At 42.4% G+C, this 23,141-nt stretch overlaps 1 protein-coding gene across 1 annotated transcript in view; it reads left to right on the top strand.

The window, feature by feature from the left end:
• Window positions 1–22,086, top strand: part of rorb (RAR-related orphan receptor B) — a 33,292-nt gene extending 11,206 nt beyond the window's left edge. The window contains exons 2-10 of the mRNA XM_082966227.1: window positions 13,758–13,843; window positions 14,040–14,181; window positions 14,695–15,123; window positions 15,824–15,945; window positions 16,891–17,023; window positions 17,170–17,277; window positions 17,417–17,527; window positions 17,871–17,983; window positions 18,430–22,086. Of these exons, the coding sequence (XP_082822353.1) occupies window positions 13,758–13,843; window positions 14,040–14,181; window positions 14,695–15,123; window positions 15,824–15,945; window positions 16,891–17,023; window positions 17,170–17,277; window positions 17,417–17,527; window positions 17,871–17,983; window positions 18,430–18,594 (1,409 nt within the window). The 3' untranslated portion in view covers window positions 18,595–22,086. The remainder of the gene's footprint in view (window positions 1–13,757; window positions 13,844–14,039; window positions 14,182–14,694; window positions 15,124–15,823; window positions 15,946–16,890; window positions 17,024–17,169; window positions 17,278–17,416; window positions 17,528–17,870; window positions 17,984–18,429) is intronic.
• The last annotated feature ends 1,055 nt before the right edge of the window (window positions 22,087–23,141 follow it).

Below are 23,141 nucleotides of genomic sequence, written 5' to 3'. Positions count from 1 at the left end.
GGGGTTCTGAACCTCTCTATTTGTACCATTTCTACCGTGATTGCCCTAAAAAAGTTATTGTTTACCTAAGAGTATAATCATATTTTCCATTGATTGATAGTGGTTTTTCAGATCTCCTAACAGTACTGTTTGTAGGTCCATCTGAACACAGACATTATGACTTAACAAACACTCCTGGACCTGACTCCAAAAGTGAGTCACCGAAGGACAGAACCAAAAGAGATTATCTATTTATTACGTTTCCTCGAGTCTGAACAGGGCTGACTGTTCATTGCCATATATATTGAGCATGCTCTTTGTGGCGAGAATTACTTACTTAGGCCCATCGCTCCTTTGGGAACATAGGGCATCGACGCAGTGGTGTAAAGTAGTTAAGTAGTACTTTAAAGTATTTTTACTTGGAGTCGTTTTTTGTACTTGACTATTTCTATTTTTGACAACTTTTACTTTTACTCCACTACATTCCTAAAGAATATAATGTACTTTTTACTCCATACATTTTCCTTGACACCCAAAAGTACTCGTTACATTTTAAATGCTTAGCAGGACAGGAAAATGGTCCAATGCATGCACTTATCAAGAGAACATCCCTGGTCATCCCAACTGCCTCTGATCTGGCGGACTCACTAAACACAAACGCTTTGTTTGTAAATTATGTCTTGGTGTTGGAATGTGCCCGTCTATACGTAAATAAAAGAAACAAGAAGAAAATCGTGCCGTCTGTTTTGCTTAATATAAGGAATTTGAAATGATTTATTTTGATACAACATATATAGATTACATTTACTTTTGATACTTAAGTAAATTTAAAACCACATAATCAAGAAATATTTTCATGAGTGACTCTCACTTTTACTTGAGTAATTTTCTATTAAGGTATCTTTACTTTTACTCAAGTATGACAATTGGGTACATTTTCCACCACTGCATTGACGACTCCTCTCCATCACACTCTGTTCTAGGCAGTGTTCTCAGGCTCGTTCCACCCCATGCTGGTTCTCCTTGCATCTGCCTCAAGCTCCTGCCTCCAAGTGTTTCTCAGGAGCCCTCTTTTTCTTTTCCCATGTGGGTTCCAGGATAGAGTTTGCCTGGTGATGTTGGAGGGGGGCTTTCAAAGGGTATGGCCGAATCATCCCCATCTTCTCCTCTGGATCTCCTCTTCCACCGATACATGATTGGTGGGCTCCCACAGGTCAATGTTACTGACTCTGTCCATCCATCTGTTGTTAAGGATACGTGGCAGGCACTTGTTTATGAAGATTAAAGTCACAATAACAACAGTTGTCCTCCATGTTTCCGAGCCATACAGCAGCACTGACTTAACATTGCTGTTGAAAAGACAGATTCGTTTTTTTATATTCTTGGAGCTCCAGATGATTCTTAGGGAGACGAAGGTTATTCTTGCTTTTTGTAATCTGGCCTTTACGTCCTCCTCAGTTAGGGATACCTGGTCAGTTGCACAAGTGAATGCATTCAACTGAAATGTGTCTTCTGCATTTAAATCAAACACCTCTGTATCAGAGATGTGCATGGGGCCGCCTTAATCGACGTCATCGGCACCCGGGGAGCAGTGGTTGTTGGAGGTTAACTGCCTTGCTCAAGGGCAGAACAGCAGATTCTTCCACCTTGCCGTTTCAGGGATTCAAACCAGCGACCTTTCGGTTGCTGGCCCAACGCTCATAAACGCTATGCTACCTGCCATGCCTTGTTTGATGATAATGCTGCCCAGGTAGGTGAAGGAGCTGACATCCTCCAGTGGTTCTTTGAGGGTGATTGGACATTTGGATTTGTTGTTTTATTTAACCTTTATTTAACTAGACAGGTCAGTTAAGAACAAATTATTATTTACATTGAAGACCTACCAAAAGGCAAAAGGCCTCCTGCAGGGACGGGGGCGTGGGATTAAAATAAACAAATAAATACAATATAAATATAGGACGAAACACACATCACAACAAAAGAGACAACACAACACTACATAAAGAGACCTAAGACAACAACATAGCAAGGCAGCAACACATGACAACAGAACATGGTAGCAACACAACATGGTAGCAGCACAAAACATGGTACAAACATTATTGGGCACAGACAACAGCACAAAGGGCAAGAAGGTAGACAACAATACATCACACAAAGCAGCCACAACTGTCTGTAAGAGTGTACATGATTGAGTCTTTGAATGAAGAGATTGAGATAAAACTGTCCAGTTTGTCACGTTCATGTGTATAGATGGACCAAGGCGCAGCGTGAGTAGCGTTCCACATCTTTATTATAAAGTGAAACTTAGCAAAATACAAAACAAACAATAAATGAATAAACGAACAATGACTACAGAGATGCTACATGCACTAACTCAAAACAATATCCCATAAAACACAAGTGGGAAAAACAGCTACTTAAATATGATCCCCAATTAGAGACAACAAATGCCAGCTGCCTCTATTTGGGAATCATACACAATCACCAACATAGAAAAATAAACCTAGAACCCCACATAGAAATAATAAGCTAGACTAACCCCCCAGTCACGCCCTGACCTACTCTACCATAGAAAATAAGGACTCTCTATGGTCAGGACGTGACAGTTTGAGTGTTTGTTGCAGCTCGTTTCAGTCACTAGCTGCTTCAAACTGAAGCAGCTAGCAACTGTGTGCTTTGGGGACCTTTAACAGAATGTGACTGTCAGAATGGGTGTTGTATGTGGAGGATGACGGCTGCAGTAGATATCTCAGATGGGGGGAGTGAGGCCTAAGAGGGTTTTATAAATAAGCATCAACCAGTGGGTCTTGCGATGGGTATACAGAGATGACCAGTTTACAGAGGACTATAGAGTGCAGTGATGTGTCATATAAGGAGCATTGGTGGCAAATCTGATGGCCGAATGGTAAAGAACATCTAGCCGCTCTAGAGCACCCTTACCTGCCGATCTATAAATTATGTCTCCGTAATCTAGCATGGGTAGGATGGTCATCTGAATCAGGGTTAGTTTGGCAGCTGGGGTGAAAGAGGAGCGATTACGATAAAGGAAACCAAACCACATGACCTTTGTTTTGGAGGTGTTCAGAACAAGGTTAAGGGTAGAGAAAGCTTGTTGGACACTAAGAAAGCTTTGTTGTAGAGCATTTAACACAAAATCCGGGGAGGGGCCAGCTGAGTATAAGACTATTACCTACATATAAATGGATGAGAGAGCTTCCTACTGCCTGAGCTATGTTGTCGATGTAAATTGAGAAGAGCGTGGGGCCTAGGATCAAGCCATGGGGTACTCCCTTGGTGACAGGCAGTGGCTGAGACAGCAGATTTTCTGACTTTATAAACTGCACTCTTTGAGAGAGATAGTTAGCAAACCAGGCCAAAGACCCCTCAGAGACACCAATACTCCTTACTCGGCCCAGAAGAATGGAATGGTCTACCGTATCAAAAGCTTTGGCCAAGTCAATCAAAATAGCAGCAGAATATTGCTTAGAATCAAGGGCAATGGTGACATCATTGAGGACAGTTAAGGTTGCAGTAACACATCCATAACCTGAGCGGAAACCAGATTGCATACCCAAGATAATACTATAGACATCCAGAAAACCAGTCAGTTGATTATTGACAAGTTTTTCCAACACTTTTGATAAACAGGGCAAAATAGAAATAGGCCTATAACAGTTAGGATCAGCTTGATCTCCCCCTTTAAATAAAGGATGAACCGTGGCTGCCTTCCAAGCAATGTGAACCTCCCCAAAAAGGAGAGAGGCTTGGCGATGATAGGGGCAACAACCTTAAAGAAGAAAGGGTCTAAACCACCTGACCCAGATGGATCTTTGGGGTCAAGTTTAAGGAGATCCTTTAGCACCTTGGACTCAGTGACTGCCTGCAGGGAGAAACTTTGTAGTGGGGCAGGGGGAAAAGAGGGAGAAGCATCAGGGATAGTCGCATTAGAAGGGGTGGGAGATGAGGAAATGTTGAACAGGCAAGGCTGAGTCAAATAGGAATCCTGACTTAATGAAGTGTTGATTAAAGAGCTCAGCCATGTGCTTCTTGTCAGTAACAACCACATCATCAACATTAAGGGACATGGGCAGCTGTGAGGAGGAGGGTTAATTCTCCAGGTCTTTAACCGTTTCCCAGAACTTCTTGGGCTTAGACTCACAGAGAGAGAACTGCTCCTTAAAGTAACTACCTTTGGCCTTCCGGATAGCCTGAGTGCACTTATTTCTCATTTGCCTAAACGATAGCCAGTCAGCCTGAGGATGCGTGTGCCGAGCCTTTCGCCAAATGCAATTCTTGGAGGTGGAGTAACTCTGCAAGATCATAGTCGAACCAGGGGCTGAACAGTTGTTGAGCCTTATTATCTTGGTTTTGTTTCTGTGGATATGGAGTCCTAGTTGGGATGATGTGGTGTCCAGGTCTGGTATTTTATCTTGAATTTGTTATTGAATGTGTGACAGGAGTGCTAGATCGCCCGCAAAGTTGAGGTCGTCAAACTGTGTCCATAGAAACCACTGTATGCCATTTCGCCTGTTCCCTGTTGTCTTCCTCATGATCCAGTCGATGGCTACCAGGAAAAGGAATGGTGACCGGAGACATCCCTCTGCATGTTGTGCCATCATTAGTGGTGCAGATTTATATAATAGTTTCAACTGAAAAGAACGGATTGATGCCTCAGTTGTTGTTTTGTATATCAGTTCGGAAACCCGATGCCATGGTTTTGGCACATGAAAAACCTGTTCCCAACCATCTTGAATTTGAAGCGGCATAGTTATCAAACCGCTCGACTTTAAGTGAAACTGATACATTTTACAATTTATACTAATCATTTTAGGCCATGCATTGTTTTTCATTGGAGGCAGACAAATCATTTCATTCCTTTCTCTTTTGAGTAATTGCCTCTTCAATTTTTTTGGCAGAGCTTCAATGAGTGTGTTATAATTTGGGATTGAACATACATCTCCATACACCTTTGTTAATAGCTTGTGTGACAATTTTACCATCCTTATTTACAATGTCATTCAGAAACATGATATTTTATGCATTTCTCCCAAGAAAATGGATCTTTCCTCTATTAGTACATTGGAGTTTTAACCATATTATTTGCTGTAATATTTGTTCTGCCTCTTCTGGAGGATGAAATTGGAATCGTAACCAACTCTGTATTGCTTCATTTAAAAAGGATCATACTTTAATCATACTTTAATCAATCCACCGGAAATGGTTGGTTTTAATCTGTATAACGGCAGAAAGACCACTTTGAACCTTGGATGTGCCTCTCTTAGTAGCCTGCTGCAAAACCAGTTTGGATTTAAATATCATTTTGAGAGAGGTTTAATGCCTTCATATTTCCTAGTTTTAACCCTTCTAACTCATGTTCATAATATAAAAGGTGGTTGTTTAATGGTTTGCCATTCCAAATAAAAAAGAAATAAAACATGTCTTGCATGGCTTGAAAAAGGACTCTCCTGGAGGCAGTAGAGCCATGAATAAATATGTAAACTAGATATCAATAGAACATTCATCTGGGTCATTTTCCCGTAGATGGACAGGTATTTCCCTCTCCACGGTTTCAACATCCTATCTATTTTTAACTTTTCTGGGACATGTACATTAAGCACATCAACTTCAACTTCTGCCCATTTAATCAGGAGACCACATGGCAATTTCAAGTTTTGATGTTGTCTTGCTTTGTGCTCATATCCTCTGTGTGTGTGTGTGTGTGTGTGTGTGTTCTTTATAAATTGAGTTATGGTAAGCCAGTGCTCATGTACGGATGCTCCCATCTCCTCTAATGAAGCTAATTAAGGCTCTATTTAGAGAGTTGGGAACCCAGGAGACTGAGTGGAGTTCCTCACTTCATTAAAAATCAATTAACACACTCCACGTGCCAGTTCACTACACATCACTCACTGCACCAACCAGACTACCCGTCAAAACTGTCTCCCTTACTTTACTGTAACCCACCTGTCTGTCTCTGTCTGTCTGTCTGTCTGTTGGTGTCTGTGTCTCTCTCTTACTCTCTCTCTCTGAGGAGATTGTGGGGCTGAGCTCCTCTTAGCCATGGAATCGCCAGCGCTGCACTCTTACATAACCTTTGGATAACAAACAGCCAGCCAGTCAGAGGGTCAGAGGGCAGCCACGCCCACACAGCCAGCCAGTCAGAGGGCCTAGGAATCATTCATGCAGCTATTTATATGCTATCTATATGCTATCTATCTGTTCTAAAGTCATGTGGAATAGGATCCTGAAGCACGTGTTCCATATATACAGTAGTAACTGCACTCAATGTACCTGTCTGCATTACTACTACGTAAATACACAGTTTTAGAGCCACTTGATTTGACTTGGTTAAAAATGCGACTATAGTGTTGGTGCACCAGGTGAGAGGAGGCAGTAAGAAGGGTAGTGATGGTGATAGTAAGCAAGAAATACTCCAGAGTTTGGTGACATCACTTCCTGTAGGCGTGTGTGTGACAGCTCAGCAAATCATTGCTCTGACAGCCAGACGACAGAAGCGAGTGGGTGGTCGTCTTAGCAACAGCCAAGCTGTCACGACTGGATCCTTATTCCACCTGACAGGCCCGGTGGCTATGCACACACTCTCTTACACACACACACACACACACATATTCTGAAACACACAATCTCTAACACACACAGACACACACATAAGAATACAGACGCCTACACACAAATTCACATACACAAAATCACCCAAAAGCTTACACACTCATACACACTCACCCACATGAACACAGAAACACTGACAGCCGGATTATAATCTTCGTCGGTTCACACACCGCTCAAAACGTTATTATAAACTGTAGAGTGGTCAGTTGATAAATGCGTTTTGAAGATGTCCATACTTGAAGTTCAATTAGGAGTTGTTCCTAAAGGAGCTACAAAGAGACATTCTGGGAAATTACAGCAGAAGGTGGTTGTAAATGAGAGCGGCTGAACACACACAAACACAGAGTGTTGTTCTCTGTTTATTACTGCCATTTCCTGAGGCACAACTGACCTGTTTTTCACACTATAAATAGACATCTTCACTGCATCACACTGTGTGTGTGTTCCTTCCCAGTCCGGCCCAGTCCAGCCCGCTGCGCTGACCCAGTTTGTCACTGGCCAGGAACTGGTGGAAATGGGTCACCTCTAGAACAAACCCAGAGAGTCCTTCCTTCATGACACTCACAGTCCCAGTCCACACACACACACTCACACATACACACTGTTAATGACTCGCGTTCACAATGGGTATGTAGGGCTTGTAGATCGATAAGGGAAAGGAATAGGTGGAAGATTATAGAAATGGGGGTAAGTACAAACTGTCCTGTCTGCTGAGGGTTTTCAGCTCTCAAGAGGGCCTTGTTTTACCCCTCATCAGTTTTAACCCCTACTGTACCTTCTCTCCACTCCCACATGCGTGGCTAAGTGTGTGGCTGACCACACCAGAAAGAATGTTACAAAGACTGTTACAGTATATGGAGTCTCCATAACCCATACATGAATTCGGACATTGTTAGTTTCAATCTTTCAGTTTCTTTCAGTTTCTGTCTGTCTGTCTGTCTGTCTGTCTGTCTGTCTGTCTGTCTGTCTGTCTGTCTGTCTGTCTGTCTCTGTCTGTGTCTGTCTGTCTGTCTCTGTCTGTCTGTCTGTCTGTCTGTCTGTCTGTCTGTCTGTCTGTCTGTCTGTCTGTCTGTCTGTCTGTCTCTCTGTCTGTCTGTCTGTCTGTCTGTCTGTCTGTCTGTCTGTCTCTCTGTCTCTCTGTCTGTCTGTCTCTCTGTCTCTGTCTGTCTCTGTCTGTCTGTCTGTCTGTCTGTCTGTCTGTCTGTCTGTCTGTCTGTCTGTCTGTCTGTCTGTCTGTCTGTCTCTGTCTGTCTGTCTGTCTGTCTGTCTGTCTGTCTGTCTGTCTGTCTGTCTGTCTGTCTGTCTGTCTCTGTCTGTCTGTCTCTGTCTGTCTGTCTGTCTGTCTCTGTCTGTCTGTCTGTCTGTCTGTCTGTCTGTCTGTCTCTGTCTGTCTGTCTCTGTCTGTCTGTCTCTGTCTGTCTGTCTCTGTCTGTCTGTCTGTCTGTCTCTGTCTGTCTGTCTGTCTCTGTCTGTCTGTCTGTCTCTGTCTGTCTGTCTGTCTGTCTCTGTCTGTCTAACATAATAGTGTCCTGGTCGTGTGGGGTCAGGATCTAACTACATTTTTACATTTTACATTTTAGTCATTTAGCAGACGCTCTTATCCAGAGCGACTTACTAACCTTGTGACACCACATGGTCTTAGACTCCGGGGTCACAGAGGTCAGGGTCATTAAACCTGCAGTCGAACCCTCTCTTACTCAGGCTTTGTGGGGGGAGTGGGACATCCCTCCCTGGGTAAAGAGGTACAAGACAGCTCCAGCTTAGGCAGCAGACAACTGAGTAGTCATTATCTCCCTGAGCTAATCCCATTATGACACTATACACACACAGATGACATACAAACCACATACACACACTCCATAAACACTGCTGATGCAGTGATGTAAACCAATCAGACACCCACACAACATGCATATGCACACAATCATTACCACACACACATTAAAACACCTGTTATCCTGTTGTAGCTGCAACACAGAGCGGTGTGTGTAGGCTACATGTGTTTATGCATGTGTCTCCGCGGAAAATGAAAACGGATGCCATAGGTAAGACATACTTTTGGACATTGCCTTTGACCACAAATTACTACATTCATAGGCTAAAATGTTAGATGTAATTTCTCTGTGTACTTTGTACAGTGTACAGTTTTTCTGCTATTGCTCTACCACAGATCATAATGAATCATTGGTTGTGTTCATTAGGGCACACGTAAAAATAATGTTTGCAACGTAAAAGGAAAACTAGTGTTTCTTATTGGACAAATCCAGGTAGTCCCTTCCTGTTTCTGTCCATTTTTCTTCCGTTTGGTTCCAAATGAACCCAACCCAGTTGGGGGTCCCTTTTTTTTTGTAGTTTTGTGCTATTCTCAGGGTCATCAAAGTGCTATGTGTTTTTATCTGTTTCAGACAAAAACTGAAGGCTATTCATTCTCGTAGATTTGTGGAATATTACTATTTCAGAAACTGAAAATAGGGCTGTATTCAATCCGTATCAGACGTTCAGCGTTACAGCGTGATTGAAATTTAAAGGCAATGTTCCCGTGTTAGCAGAGACTGCATTCATGGTAAATGCTGCATATGTCGCCTCAATTGGAAATGACCTCAACATTTCTAGCGTGCAATCTGTAACGCTTCAGCGATACAGATTGAATAGAGCCCTAAAGCCTTGTTCATAATACCCATAAACACTCCATTACGTTGTGCCGGATGTCAATGGAAGACGGACACCACATACTTTGAAAATGTTCAATCTTTGTGTCGTCTTTAGTCCAGCCAGAGTCCGTGGAAGAACAGGAAGTTACCAAAACAGAGAAGAAGATGAAAATATGTCATTTTTGGTGATGGCTTTATGGTATAGCTAGCAACTTGTAAACAATTAACCATTACTATAAGTGAGAACTGTTTTAATAGTAATGTTAAATAATAAACATGTTTAAAAACGTATCATCTTTGTAAATGATATCATAAATAGGACTGGTGGAGTTATGTCACACAGATTTACAACCAACTAATTGCAGCATTACCATAAAAATGGAAGAGGCAAGTGGAAGGGGGAAATGTAAGGAACTTGTCTTTCGGCTCTGCATTATAGACCAACATTTGTTAAAGAAAATTGTGATAAATAAAAAAGTATACCAGTTTCATTTAAGGACCAAAAAATTGACAGCTGTGCCATATAGATTGCAAAACAGTTGAGAAGAGATTTTTGATGTACCGATTCCATGGCACATGCTTTATGAACTGATACATAAAACGACACCGGATTCAAAACGTATCATTTTTCAATTTAAATTATCATACAAAATTCTTGCAACCAATAGAATGTTATATATATATAAGGGGAATACAACCATCCCAGCTCTGCAGCATTCGCTGCGAAGAGACAGAATCATTAGATCATTTGTTTTGGTACTGTCCATATGTAGCTTGTTTTTGGTAGCAGGTTCAGGAATGGCTGAAGGACTGCAACATTTACCTGGAGCTAACTCTGCAAATAGCACTGCTGGGTGATTTGAAAAATCTAAGTGATTTGAAAAATCAATAATATAATAATACTTTTGGCAAAAACGTTTGTAAATGAAATAATCTGTAAAATCGATTAGAATAGAAAGGTTCAGAACTTTTGTGAAACATCACAGCACAGTTGAAAAATATATGGCAAATAGAAATCAAAACTGGATGGTCTTGAGAGATAGATGGGAGGGATTGAGGGAAGCTCAAGGATTGGATTAAAAACAAAAGATAACTACTGTAAAATGCATTGTGTCTGTAAAATGTATATAGTATGTATAAGCTGGAAGTAGAAGCCTAGGTGTTGTTGTCCATTAGTTTACTCCAATTAGGGGAGGGGTAGTAGGGTTAGGGGAAAATAGTAATACAAATAATAATAATAATTTAAAATATATATATGTGTACAGTACCAGTCAAGTTGGGAAACACCTACTCATCCAAGGGTTTTTCTTTATTTGACTAATTTCTATATTGTAGAATAATAGTGAAGACATTAAAACTTTGAAATAACACATATGGAATCATGTAGTAACCAAAAAAGTGTTAAACAAATGAAAATATATTTTATATTTCAGTTTTTTCAAAGTAGCCACCCTTTGCCTTGATGACAGCTTTGCACACTCTTGGCATTCTCTCATCAAGGCAAAGGGTGGCTACTTTGAATAAACTGAAATATAAAATATATTTTCATTTGTTTAACACTTTTTGGTTACTACACGATTCAATATGTGTTATTTCAAAGTTTTAATGTCTTCACTATTATTCTAAAATGTAGAAAATAGTAAAAATTAAGAAAAACCCTGGAATGAGTAGGTGTGTCAAAGCTTTTGACTGGTACTGTATATATACAGTGCATTCAGAAAGTATTCAAACACCTAGAATTTTACCACATTTTGTTACGTTACAGCCTTATTCTAAAATGGATGAAATAAAAATATACACACAATAAGCCATAATGACAAAGCAAAAACAGGTTTTTAAAAAACAGAAATATCACATTTACATAAGTATTCAGACACTTTACTCAGTAATTTGTTGAAGAACCTTTGGCAGTGATTACAGCCTCGAGTCTTCTTGGGGATGGCACTACAAGCTTGACACACCTGTATTTGGGGAGTTTCTCCCATTCTTCTCTGCAGATCCTCTCAATCTCGTGTCAGGTTGGATGGGGGAGCGTTACTGCACTGCTATTTTAAGGTCTCTGCATTGATGTTCGATCGGGTTAAAGTCCGGGCTCTGGCTGGGCCACTCAAGGACATTCAGAGACTTGTCCCGAAGCCACTCCTGCGTTGTCTTGGCAGTGTGCTTAGGGTCGTTGTCCTGTTGGAAGGTGAACCTTCGCCCCAGTCTGAGGTCCTGAGCACTCTGGAGCAGGTTTTCATCAAGGATCTCGCTGTACTTTGCTCCTTTCATCTTTCCCTCGATCCTGACTAGTCTCCCAGTCCCTGCCACTGAAAAACATCCCCACAGCATGATGCTGCCACCACCATGCTTCACCGCAGGGATGGTGCCAGGTTTCCTCCAGATGTGGCGCTTGAAATTCAGGCCAAAAATATCAATATTGGTGTCATCAGACCAGAGAATCTTTTTTCTCATGGTCTGAGAGTCCTTTAGGTGCCTTTTGGCAAACTCCACGCGGGCTGCAATGTGCCTTTTACCGGCTTATGGTAGTGGCTTCCGTCTGGCCACTACCATAAGTGCTGCAGAGATGGTTGTTCTTCTGTAAGGTTCTCCCATCTCCACAGAGGAACTTTGGAGCTCTGTCTTGGGGACCTTCAATGCTGCAGAAATATTTTGGTACCCTTCCCTATATCTGTGCCTCGACACAATCCTGTCTCGGAGCTTCGACCTCACGGCTTGGTGTTTGCTATGGCATGCACTGTCAACTGCCTAGAAGGCCAGGATCCCGGAGTCGCCTCTTCACTGTTGACGTTGAGACTGGTGTTTTGTGTTTACTATTTAATGAAGCTGCCAGTTGAGGACTTGTGATGAGTCTGTTTCTCAAACTAGACACTTTAATGTACTTGTCCTCTTGCTCAATTGTGCACCGGGGCCTCCCACTCCTCTTTCTATTCTGGCTAGAGCCAGTTTGCGCTGTTCTGTGAAGGGAGTAGCACACAGCGTTGTACAAGATCTTCAGTCTCTTGGCAATTTCTCACATGGAATAGCCTTCATTTCTCAGAACAAGGATAGACTGACGAGTTTCTGAAGAAAGTTCTTTGTTTCTGGCCATTTTGAGCCTGTAATCGAACCCACAAATGCTAATGCTCCAGATACTCAACTAGTCTAAAGAAGTCCAGTTTTATTGCTTCTTTAATCAGGACCACAGTTTTCAGCTGTGCTAACAAAATTGCAAAGGGTTTTCTAATGATCAATTAGCCTTTTAAAATGATAAACTTGGATTAGCTAACACAACATGCCATTGGAACACAGGAGTGATAGTTGCTGATAATGGGCCTCGGTACGCCTATGTAGATATTTCATAGAAAAATCAGCCATTTCCAGCTACAATAGTCATTTACAGCATTAACAATGTCTACACTGTATTTCTGATCAATTTGATGTTATTTTAATGGAATTTTTTTTTAAATGTTCTTTCAAAAACAAGGACATTTCTAAGTGACCCCTAACTTTTGAATGGTCGTTTGTGTATGTGTATGTATGTGTATATATATATATATATCTGTTGCCTCCCATTTAAGTGTATTGTGATGGTAATTGTTAGGTTGAGGTTTCTAGCCATAATTTTATATTCAACCAAGCCTATCTTTTAACTAGCTAACGTTTGCTGCTCTGCAGTGCAAGCTAGCTTGACTTGCAGTAAAGTTAGAGAAACATTTCAAGAAAAAAGTAACTAAACAAAACATGTTTTATAATCACCTGAAATGTCTGTTTATAACCATCTTACCTGATTCTACCAGGTTCAGGTACAGAAAGAATATTAGGGAATTGGTGCTTTGGATAAGCCAGTGTGCATCGCAAGGAAACAGCTTGGGAGGAAGGAAGTCATTTAGGATTAGAGTGTCTAATCTCTTTATAGTGAGTGTGCAGTCTCAGAAGATATGTGCCACCTATCGCTCGATCTATCTGTCGCTTTCCTTCTCCGTCTTGAACTACGTGGCTACACTGGTTACTGTGGTCACTGGACACGCCTAATGGTTTCTGTGTGTGAGGCGATTTCAGACCTACAGTACACGGTTCAGTCCAACAGTACACTACGTTTACAATGCGAGTGAGTGAATAAAGGAAGATACTTTGGTGATGTAACCCCACTACAATCCTGGGAGCACATCTAAGGACCCCTGCTCGTCCTCATGACATAAAGTCTGTCACTAGTGTTCCTGTCATTACCGCTACAAAAAAAAACACTGCTAAAATTAACAGGATGTCCCAATGTCACAGTGACCTGCTGACTGGAGAGGTTCCTTCTGATTGGGAGTGCTGTGCCCGCTCACTGGGTCATATGTGACAGAAACACACACACACACACACACACACACACACACACACACACACACTAATTAGGGAAAGTTGAGCGGCCATTAACACTGTGTGTATCACAGTGTGTGTGATACAATAAAACGGTTATGTAACTCAGGTATGTGTGTTTTCCCCTCCCCCTCTCTCTGTCCACAGCCCAAATCGAAGTTATACCATGCAAAATTTGCGGAGACAAGTCATCAGGAATCCACTATGGAGTCATCACATGTGAGGGCTGCAAAGTGAGTTGTCAACACAGCTCTGTTGTTCCCTCTGTCCATCCTTCTCCTCTGTCATTTTGTTTTATATCTTCTTTCTTATTCCGCCGCCTCTTTCCTACTCTCCGTGAGATCTTTTCTATTTTATTATTTTGTATTATTTTCACATCTTTTCCTTTATTTCCAAAACATTGACTGACCGCTCGTGTTTGTCCTGTAGGGGTTCTTCAGACGTAGTCAGCAGAACAACGCTGCATACTCCTGCCCTCGCCAGAGGAACTGTCTGATCGACAGGACCAACCGAAACCGCTGCCAACACTGCCGCTTACAGAAGTGTCTCGCACTTGGAATGTCCAGAGATGGTGAGACCGCTTCGACACACACATGAACGTACACACAAATACATACACAAACACAAGTGTAGACACTTGCTTACTTAAAGGGATAGTTTGTGATTTTGACAATGAAGCCCTTCATCTATTTCCCTAGAGTCAGATGAACTCATGGATATCATTTTTGTCTCTGCGTCCAATATAAAGGAAGTTAGAGGTAGTTTCGCGAGCCAATGCTAACTAGCTTAGCGCAAAAACTGAAAGTCTTCGGTTACAGCTAGCATGCTAGCGCCAAGATAGCGCTAATGCTAGTTAGCATTGCCTTGCGAAACTATCTCATACTGGGCGCAGAAACAAAAATGGTATCCACGAGTTTATCTGACTCTAGGGAAGTAGATAAAAGGTCGTCATTGACAAAATCCCGAACTATCCCTTTAAGATTGTCAAATACTATTGTAATCTCTGGAATGTAAAAGCACAGGTGAAGCTGAGGGAGAAACCAAACACAATGTGACTAATAAAGAACCCTCCCTCTGTGCATAGCGGTGAAGTTTGGCCGCATGTCAAAGAAGCAGCGAGACAGCCTGTACGCCGAGGTGCAGAAGCACCAGCAGCGGATCCTGAATGAGCGGCAGCAGCAGACTGGTGAGGCCGAGGCCCTGGCGCGCGTCTACTCCTCCAGCCTGACCAACGGCCTCAACACCCTCAACCACGAGATCGGAGGCACCTACGCCAACGGCCACGTCATCGAGCTTCCCAAGGGCCAGGTGAACGGTGGTGCCCCCGGCGGCTACTACCACGGTATGGACTCCACCCAGCCCTCCCCGGATCAGTCAGGCCTGGACATGGCGGGCATGAAGCACATAAAACAGGAGCCTGTGTACGACCTGACCCCTGTGACCAACCTGTTCAACTACAGCTCCTACCAGGACAGTCAGCTGGCGCCAAGCAATGTCAGCATGGGAGAGCTAGGTAACTAAGGGTTAGGGTTAAGTTTATTCACAGGTGTTCAATTGGACCATCAGTGCCGCCTTCAAAAACATTAGGTGCATGACATAATGAGGCCCGAGTGTTGTACGGGGCAGGAAGACACCAGGCCTTAGTTGATGATTTGAACATGAAGGTGTCATGGCGAGGTTAAGTGTGATAAGCAGTGTGAGGGACCTGAGATCAGACTTTCTTGGGGGGTGCGAGTGTGTGAGCTGACCCTGTATCATATTGAAGCTCAGCCCATCAATGCAAGAAACACCCTGTCAGATTGCAGAGTGAATCTTGAGTGTTGCCTGCCTTACTAAGGTTGCGATGTCAACTCAGCTGAACACAGTTTTACTCAGTGCACAGTGCATTCTCTATTGGAGTTGTCACATACTTGGATGGGGGTATACAATACATTAGCTGATTCTTTTAAAGATCCGTTCTGCTGTTTTCTACGCCACGTTTCAATTAGCCCAACAATTCTTTTCTACAATTCAGATTCAGATACATAAAAATAAACTTTGTCCCCAGGCTGGTGGACGAGACTACATAGAAAGTTGCATGAGGACTGAAACCTTCGGAAGTTTTCATTAAGCGTGTGTACGGTTCATCGGTTTCATGCTCCATAGACAATGAATGGTAAGCTACCGTTTTGCTGGAATTGTGATCTGTATCTGCACCCCATCTCCCTCCATAGATCGTATCGCCCAGAACATTATAAAGTCTCACCTGGAGACCTGTCAATACACAGCAGATGAGCTGCAGCAGCTGGCCTGGCAAACACACTCCTACGATGACATCAAGATGTACCAGAGCAAAGTGAGTGTGACTAGTGTGTGTACCTCACAGGAGGTTGGTGGCACTTTAATTGGGGAGGACGGGCTCGTGGCAATTACTGGAGCAGAATCAGGAGAATGGAATCAAATACATGAAACACATGGTTTCCAGGTGTTTGATGCCATTCCATTTGCACCGTTCCTACCATTATTATGAGCCGTCCTCCCATCAGCAGCCTCCTGTGGTGTGTGTGTTCCTTGTGACCAGTCGAGTTTACGCTGCTCACTAACCTACAGTACAACCTCTGAGCACCTCCCAACTCTATTGTCATCCAATGTCTCTTTTGTTCCCTATACCAACTGCCCTCATTCTCTCCCAAACTCTGGATGTCTATAGAATCTCACCCCCTCTCTCTTTCTGTCTCTTTTTTTTCTTCTCAAGTTCTCTCTTTCTCTGCTCGTTTCTCCTTCTTCTGTTTCTATCTCTCTCTCGCTCCTTTTCTCCGCCTGCCTGTGTGTGTGTGTGTGTGTGTGTGTGTGTGTGTGTGTGGAAACAGCACTAGTTCCTTTATATCACCGTGACTTCTCTCATTCCTCTGTGTCTAATGGATTATGGGTCATTACAGAAGAACCCTTTGAAATATTCTCCGTAGAGATTCATCTTACAGACAGACACTATAGAACACACAAAAGCAATTTGCTGATATTGTACTTTGGATATTCTGAGTAGCGAGAGAGCTGACTATTTTCTAAGTATGCATTTTCCCAATTCCTGTATTGTACTTCATTGAACTGTAAAAAGGGAGGACTTACCCAAATACAACTCTACGTGTCTTGTTGTGTGCATAGTCCTGTGGCATAAACATGTGTGTTAAATACGGTTTGTATTTGTTTGCACTTGGGGAAGTGCTATAGCAGTGTTTGAAAAGTGTGTATACGAGCTGTCATAACGCGTCCCGAACTTGCCAACGTGTGTATTTGTCTGCAGACGCGAGACATGCTGTGGCAGCAGTGTGCCATCCAGATCACCCATGCCATCCAGTATGTGGTGGAGTTTGCCAAGCGCATCTCAGGCTTCATGGAGCTGTGCCAGAATGACCAGATCCTTCTGCTCAAGTCAGGTGAGCTGGCACTGCTGACCCACTGGAAACAAGCTGCTTGAAACAACCACGTTTCCACATCGTATCAACGATGTAGCACCAACATGAAAAACATATTGGATTAGCAAAAAGGTCATCAACGTCTCTCTCTCTCTCTCTCTCTCTAGGTTGTCTGGAGGTGGTCCTGGTTAGAATGTGTCGGGCGTTTAACCCGCTCAACAACACAGTGCTGTTTGAGGGGAAGTACGGGGGCATGCAGATGTTCAAAGCTCTAGGTAAGGCACTGCTGCTAGCGCTACTGTACCACCTCATCGACTGTCATCTAAGTAGTATGATGTACTACAGTACCCATAATGCTCTGGACAAGATATAACTATGACAATGAATTGACCGCCTCTCTATTGTCTCTCTCAGGCTGTGACAACCTGGTCAGCGCGGTATTTGACTTTGCCAAGAGTCTGTGCTCTCTGCAGCTCACTGAGGAGGAAATCGCTCTGTTCTCCGCAGCAGTGCTCATCTCCGCAGGTCAGTACTGACTACACACAGCCACAGCTAGCCTTCTGCCGCCACCTACAGGCGCACCTTACTGAGGCAGTGCCTGGCTGGAGAATGCTGCGGTCACAGTGACTGACATTACTGAATCTGTCTTTATTAGTAGTAAGACAGACACAATTTATTCCTAGATTCCTGCCTTTACAGGGAGTTTTACGTAGCCACCGTGCTTCTACATCTGCATTGCTTCCTCTTTGGGGTTTTAGCTTGGGTTTCTGTATAAGCACTTTGTGACATCTGCTGATGTAAAAAGGTCTTTATGAATACATTTGATTGATTGATTGACATGTGATGTGGTTGTGTGTTCCTTTGTCAGACCGGCCGTGGCTGATGGAGCCCAGGAAGGTGCAGAAGCTCCAGGAGAAGATCTACTTTGCGCTGCAGCACATCATGCAGAAGAACCACATGGATGAGGACACGCTGGCTAAGGTAGGGCGCATCACCACCCAGATCACTAAGCCTCATACAGTACATCTGTTGTGAGGCTTCACATCGAAGAGCGTCACACCTAGGCACTGTTAGATGGCAGCAGCGGCGCAACTTTGGTTTTAAAAGTGGGGGGGACAATTATATATTTTTATCCAATCGGATAAGCACTCCAAACAGCTTACCTGACCGCTCGGAGGTGTCCGCGTGGTCCTAAAGCACACCGTTGCCTTGTTTTGTATCACATTCCAATGATAAAACTGGGGGGGACAAAAATGCAATTTCAGAATGTGGGGGGGGGGGGACATTCCCCCCTCTCTCCAGTGAAAGTTGCACCCCTGGATGGTAGTGTATTTTAGACAGCCTTTTTTGCTTTAGCTGCGGTTTGTACAGCCTGAGACTTCTTGACCCATCACCCCTGACCGTTGACTCCTCTCTGTCCTCTGTAGCTGATTGGTCGGATCCCCACGCTGTCGGCCCTGTGTACTCTCCACACCGAGGAGCTACAGGCCTTCCAGCAGCTTCATCCCGAGACGGTCAATGTGCTTTTCCCCCCACTCTACAAGGAGCTCTTCAATCCCGACCCCAATGCAGCCATCACCATACCCAAGTGACTGCCTACGGTCCAATCTCAGAGAGTGGACCACAACGTGACCGCGGACGCATCATTACCGCAACCGCAAAGCCCGGACCCCAGGCCCGGACCCTCCAGACACTTACAGCCGCAAACACTAGGAATGTCCAGCACTTATCCAACCCTATTCACCGATACAGTCTAAAGAATGTATATAATGCACCCATGACCAAGGGGCTCTTCAGAACTGATCAGAAATGTACAGACTTTAACTAGCACATTTTAAGCTGTCTTTTAACTGGGTAAGTCAATTTGTTTATCTTTGATACATTTTTTTTTTTTTTACATGATATTGTGATATTGAAGGTGGGGGAGGGATTCGTGTGGATTCAGAAAAACTATTGTAGATATTCTTTAGTACAGAGCGGATTCCAGTATTACTTATTTTTCTGTTCATATTTTAGTCCTAATTTAAAACTGTAGCTGCCCTATGTGGCTGATACCTTGTCTATGTGTTTTTTTATTTGATAGATTCATGTGTACAGAATTTGTCAAGTTTAAATGAGACTTGTTAAAGAATATTGGGTTAAACCTGGGGGGTGCTTTCGGTACGTCGAGAAACCTTGTCTGGGCTCTGTTGATATGTGAAGAGGGTATTGCATCTTTCAGTTGAGAACTATTAAACTGTAAAAGAAGGAGTAAAACAATTATGGCTACTCTTCAAGGTGAAGATATGTACATAAATATTCTATTTTGTGTGAAAAAAAAGTTTCTGGCAGATTGCCATCCTGCCAGCCCCCCTAAACCTACCACCACCTCTCTCCACCCCACCTAGCCAAAACGACTGTGTTGATCTTGGTGTCTTTTCATGATGGCTTACTTAGTCAGTGAATATAAGAACCCCAGTCCCTGCATAAACCTCTTCCTCTCTACATCCCCCCCCTCATTTTGCACAATCTATGCCCATGCTAATCACTGGGCATCTTAAATGAAGAATACTTTCTCTCTCTCTTTCTCTCTGAGGAGATAGAACTTTCACACTGCTTTATCCTTATCCTTGCATTTCTCTGTTCAGCCTCATCCTTCTAGAACATTCAATCACAGGGTAGTCATGATTAGCTAGAGTGGATACACCAGGATGTCCACTGATCATTTCTTTCAATTTGACTGACAATCGGACATTCAATCTTTCATATTAAAATGGAAACTTGAAACACATTCCACATTACAGAGAGTGCTCTCTGGGACTCTTGCACTGCTTATTCTAGAGGTAATAGATATTCTTCCCTGAAACGTTTGCCACTTAAAGTTGCAATACATTGTATAATCTTTATAGTAAGCTATGATAGACAATCACTTCCTGTTTTGTTTAATTTATGAACAGTTTAGAATGTTTTTCAAATGCTTTTTAAATGTTAATGCTGAAGATCTTCGAGGATTTCCTTAGATGTTATAATAGACACGTTTACGTGTTTCGCACAGTTGCCAAATCCCTCTGAGCTTTTAGTGGAGAATAGATGCTAGCCAGTGCGTGTACAGAACAGTATGACCTGAGACATTTTCCTCCACTTCCCATTTCCATTACCCCCCACCCTTTCCCATATGCAGTGAACACTATGTTGTCCTGTCATCCTCTGTATACACAGGATGAGCTTCTAGTCATAGCTCCCCACCCCCAACCCCCCATTCCATACCCCCCCCCCCCCCCCCCCACGGCCCAAAAGTAGTTCCCATCCCTCTCCCCTCATAGGTCAGAGGTCAGTGGCTCGTTAAAGACAATCACTTGCATTTCGATGCACTACACAGCATCTCTCTCAGGGAGCAACAATTTTTCTGTCTTTGCATGAAAAGAACATTTTTGAAAAATGTAAGCATTTTTGGGAGAGATAAATATGCTGGTGGCTCCCAGCGAAGGAACCTACCCAGACAAGGCGTGTGTGTGTCTGTGTGTGTGTGTGTGTCTATCTGTGTGTGGGAAAGATTCACTGTCCGGGTCCATATAATGGGGAGAGCCATTATCTACAATAGTCCCAGAAATTCCTTTAATAATGTCCTGAAAATAACATTTTCAGGTGCATTCATAAAACCACCCGTTCTAGATATGCTGCTTGTGTTACAATGAAGGAAGACCATAACTAAGCTGGCGTCCAACCATTCCACGCCTATAGGACAGTGAATTCAAACCCACTTTGTTTTTATTTTCCCTTTCTAGACTGTGAATCGGGGGGTTGGGGTTGTGTTTGGGGGACGGGGTTGGTCATCTGAGTGACAAATCAACACTGTAAGGTACTGTAGCAATAATATCTGGAAAGCATTTACTACTGTATTGTAAGATTATTTGAATTTTATTACTACTACTATTATTATTATTATTATTGTTATTATTATTACTATTAATCTTATATTACTATTAGCCTATTGTCGTTCTGTTATCTTTGCATGCCGTTTCATGGCAATGAAACATTGGGGCTTTTGTGTTTTCTCAAGCGATGCTGTGGGTTTGGCAGGGGTGGGAGTGATGGGTGGGTTTGGCAGGGGTGGGATTATTTTATTCTGAATGTTATGGAGTAGCGTTTTCAGTGTGAGGGACTGAACGCTTTATGCGCCTTTTACTCCATCAACAGACACCATGGAGCGCAGACAAAATGTGGTTGTTATCCCAACGAGACCACTGGACAAAGTGCGCCGCCATTTTATATACTTAATCGAAAACATTTCACATGCTTAGTCAAATACACTACACCCCCAACTTCTGCCTCTTTAGAGAACCTGTGTATGTGTGTGTGTGTGTGTGTGTGTGCGGGCTTGTGTGAGAGAGAGAGAGACTGAGGCTGAAAGAGAGTGAATGAACGAGAGAGAGAGGGAGAAATTGAGGTTCTTTGTTCTATTGATGCGTTGTATACTTTCTTAATGCATTAAACGTGTGTGCTATTGGAGTAGTGTTGAAATTGTTAATTTATTGATTAGAATGTCTTTGCTTCCCAAGGTGAGAAAGTAAAGTAAATGTAGCATCTGTGACCAAAACCCTTAAAAAGGTATGGGGTACAGAAACTAACAAAACAAAAATAAAAGGAACACGTTTTTTCAAGTGCCATAGTTAGAGAGGACAAGCTCGATTGGCGAAATGGGAACTAGTTGCTTTACTGTGTGAGTTTACTTGAGAACCAATCAAAAAGAGGAATTTTGAGGCAAGTGTGTATTTCATTACATTGAATTGTTTGTTTATATGTTTGCTTTTTTCACTTGTTGAGTCAGCTCAGACCTTAGAACTTTGACCCAGCTTTGACCCAGCTGTGTGTGTGTGTGTGTGTGTGTGTGTGAGAGAGAGAGAGAGATAGCGACATAAATTAAGAGCTTTGGTGATCCAGTTGTGTTGAAGTTGTGAGTTTTCCTGAGCCATCTCAGTGTCTCCTCCTTCGAGATGTAAATAATGAAGTCAAGGTCTGAAGTGATTTTTGTTAAATTCTATATTTTATCGCTTTTGTAGACATTTCTTTGTGGGAAGAAAAATAAAAGAAATGTTATGGATGCATTTCTGTCTTGTTCTTTTTCCATTCACACACAAACACACAAACACAAACTAGCATTTTAAGAGTAACAATGCTGACATCTTCAATGAGAACCGTGAAGGGACAATAGCAGTATCTAAAAATCTGTGCTATCCATCATAATAATTGTAATAGTTTGAGTCTGAGCCGTGCAAATTCCAACCACCAAGAGATCAGATTGAGTTATTCTTGTATTAGTATTTTAATTCTGAATGGAAGCCATAAGCCATGCCTCAGCCCAGCTATGTCACTGCTCGATGAGAATAATCGTTTTTTTTCTTCATGTAACCAGTTTGAACATGAGCAGCATAAGAACACATTGTAGCACTCAGCATTGCTAAAAAATGAAAATATGAGTGTTTGAAAACAGAAAAAAAAAACATTTGATGTTTTGCTGAAAAACAAATCCCATATTGAAGCTTTAATGTGCAATGTCTGATAAATAAATAGTATTTTTTTTAAAATCAAGTTTTGTTTTCATTTCATAAAGAATAACATGCTTGAGTCCAGCCAGAGCAATTTGGTCAGTGTCTCTAAAGACGGTTTCCTGTTGAGTCACAACCTTGATATAATCGTTGCGTACTAAGATTATTGGACCAAATACTAACTTTAGACTACATTAATACACTTTAAGTGAATTAGTCCAAATACTTATGACAACTTCAAATGGGAGACTAGATACATAAAGTGCTTTAATTTCTAAACGGTAAAACAAATATGTATGAAAATACCCTCAAATAAAAGGTGACATTCTGTACTGTCGCCTCGTATGAAACATTTGATCTCAAATCCAAAATGCTGGAGTATAGGGCCAAATTTCACATCACTGTCCAAATAAATACGGTTGGGGAGTGTATGTACATAAAATGTATTCGCCTTGGCCTCCCTCCACTATACACTCCATAGGTGGAACGAATGCAAGACTACGGCATCAGGTTTGCTGTTGATTTTTAAAACCAAAGCCCTACCAGCCATCTAACACAAGAGGTAGTCCATACGAAGTTATACAATGTACACTATCCATTCAAAGCCCCAAGTG

Source organism: Salmo salar, chromosome 20, assembly GCF_965601325.2.
Source record: "Salmo salar chromosome 20, fSalSal1, whole genome shotgun sequence".
NCBI lineage: Eukaryota > Metazoa > Chordata > Actinopteri > Salmoniformes > Salmonidae > Salmo > Salmo salar.
Note: the sequence above shows the minus strand (reverse complement) of the source record. Positions and strands in the feature narration are given on the sequence as shown.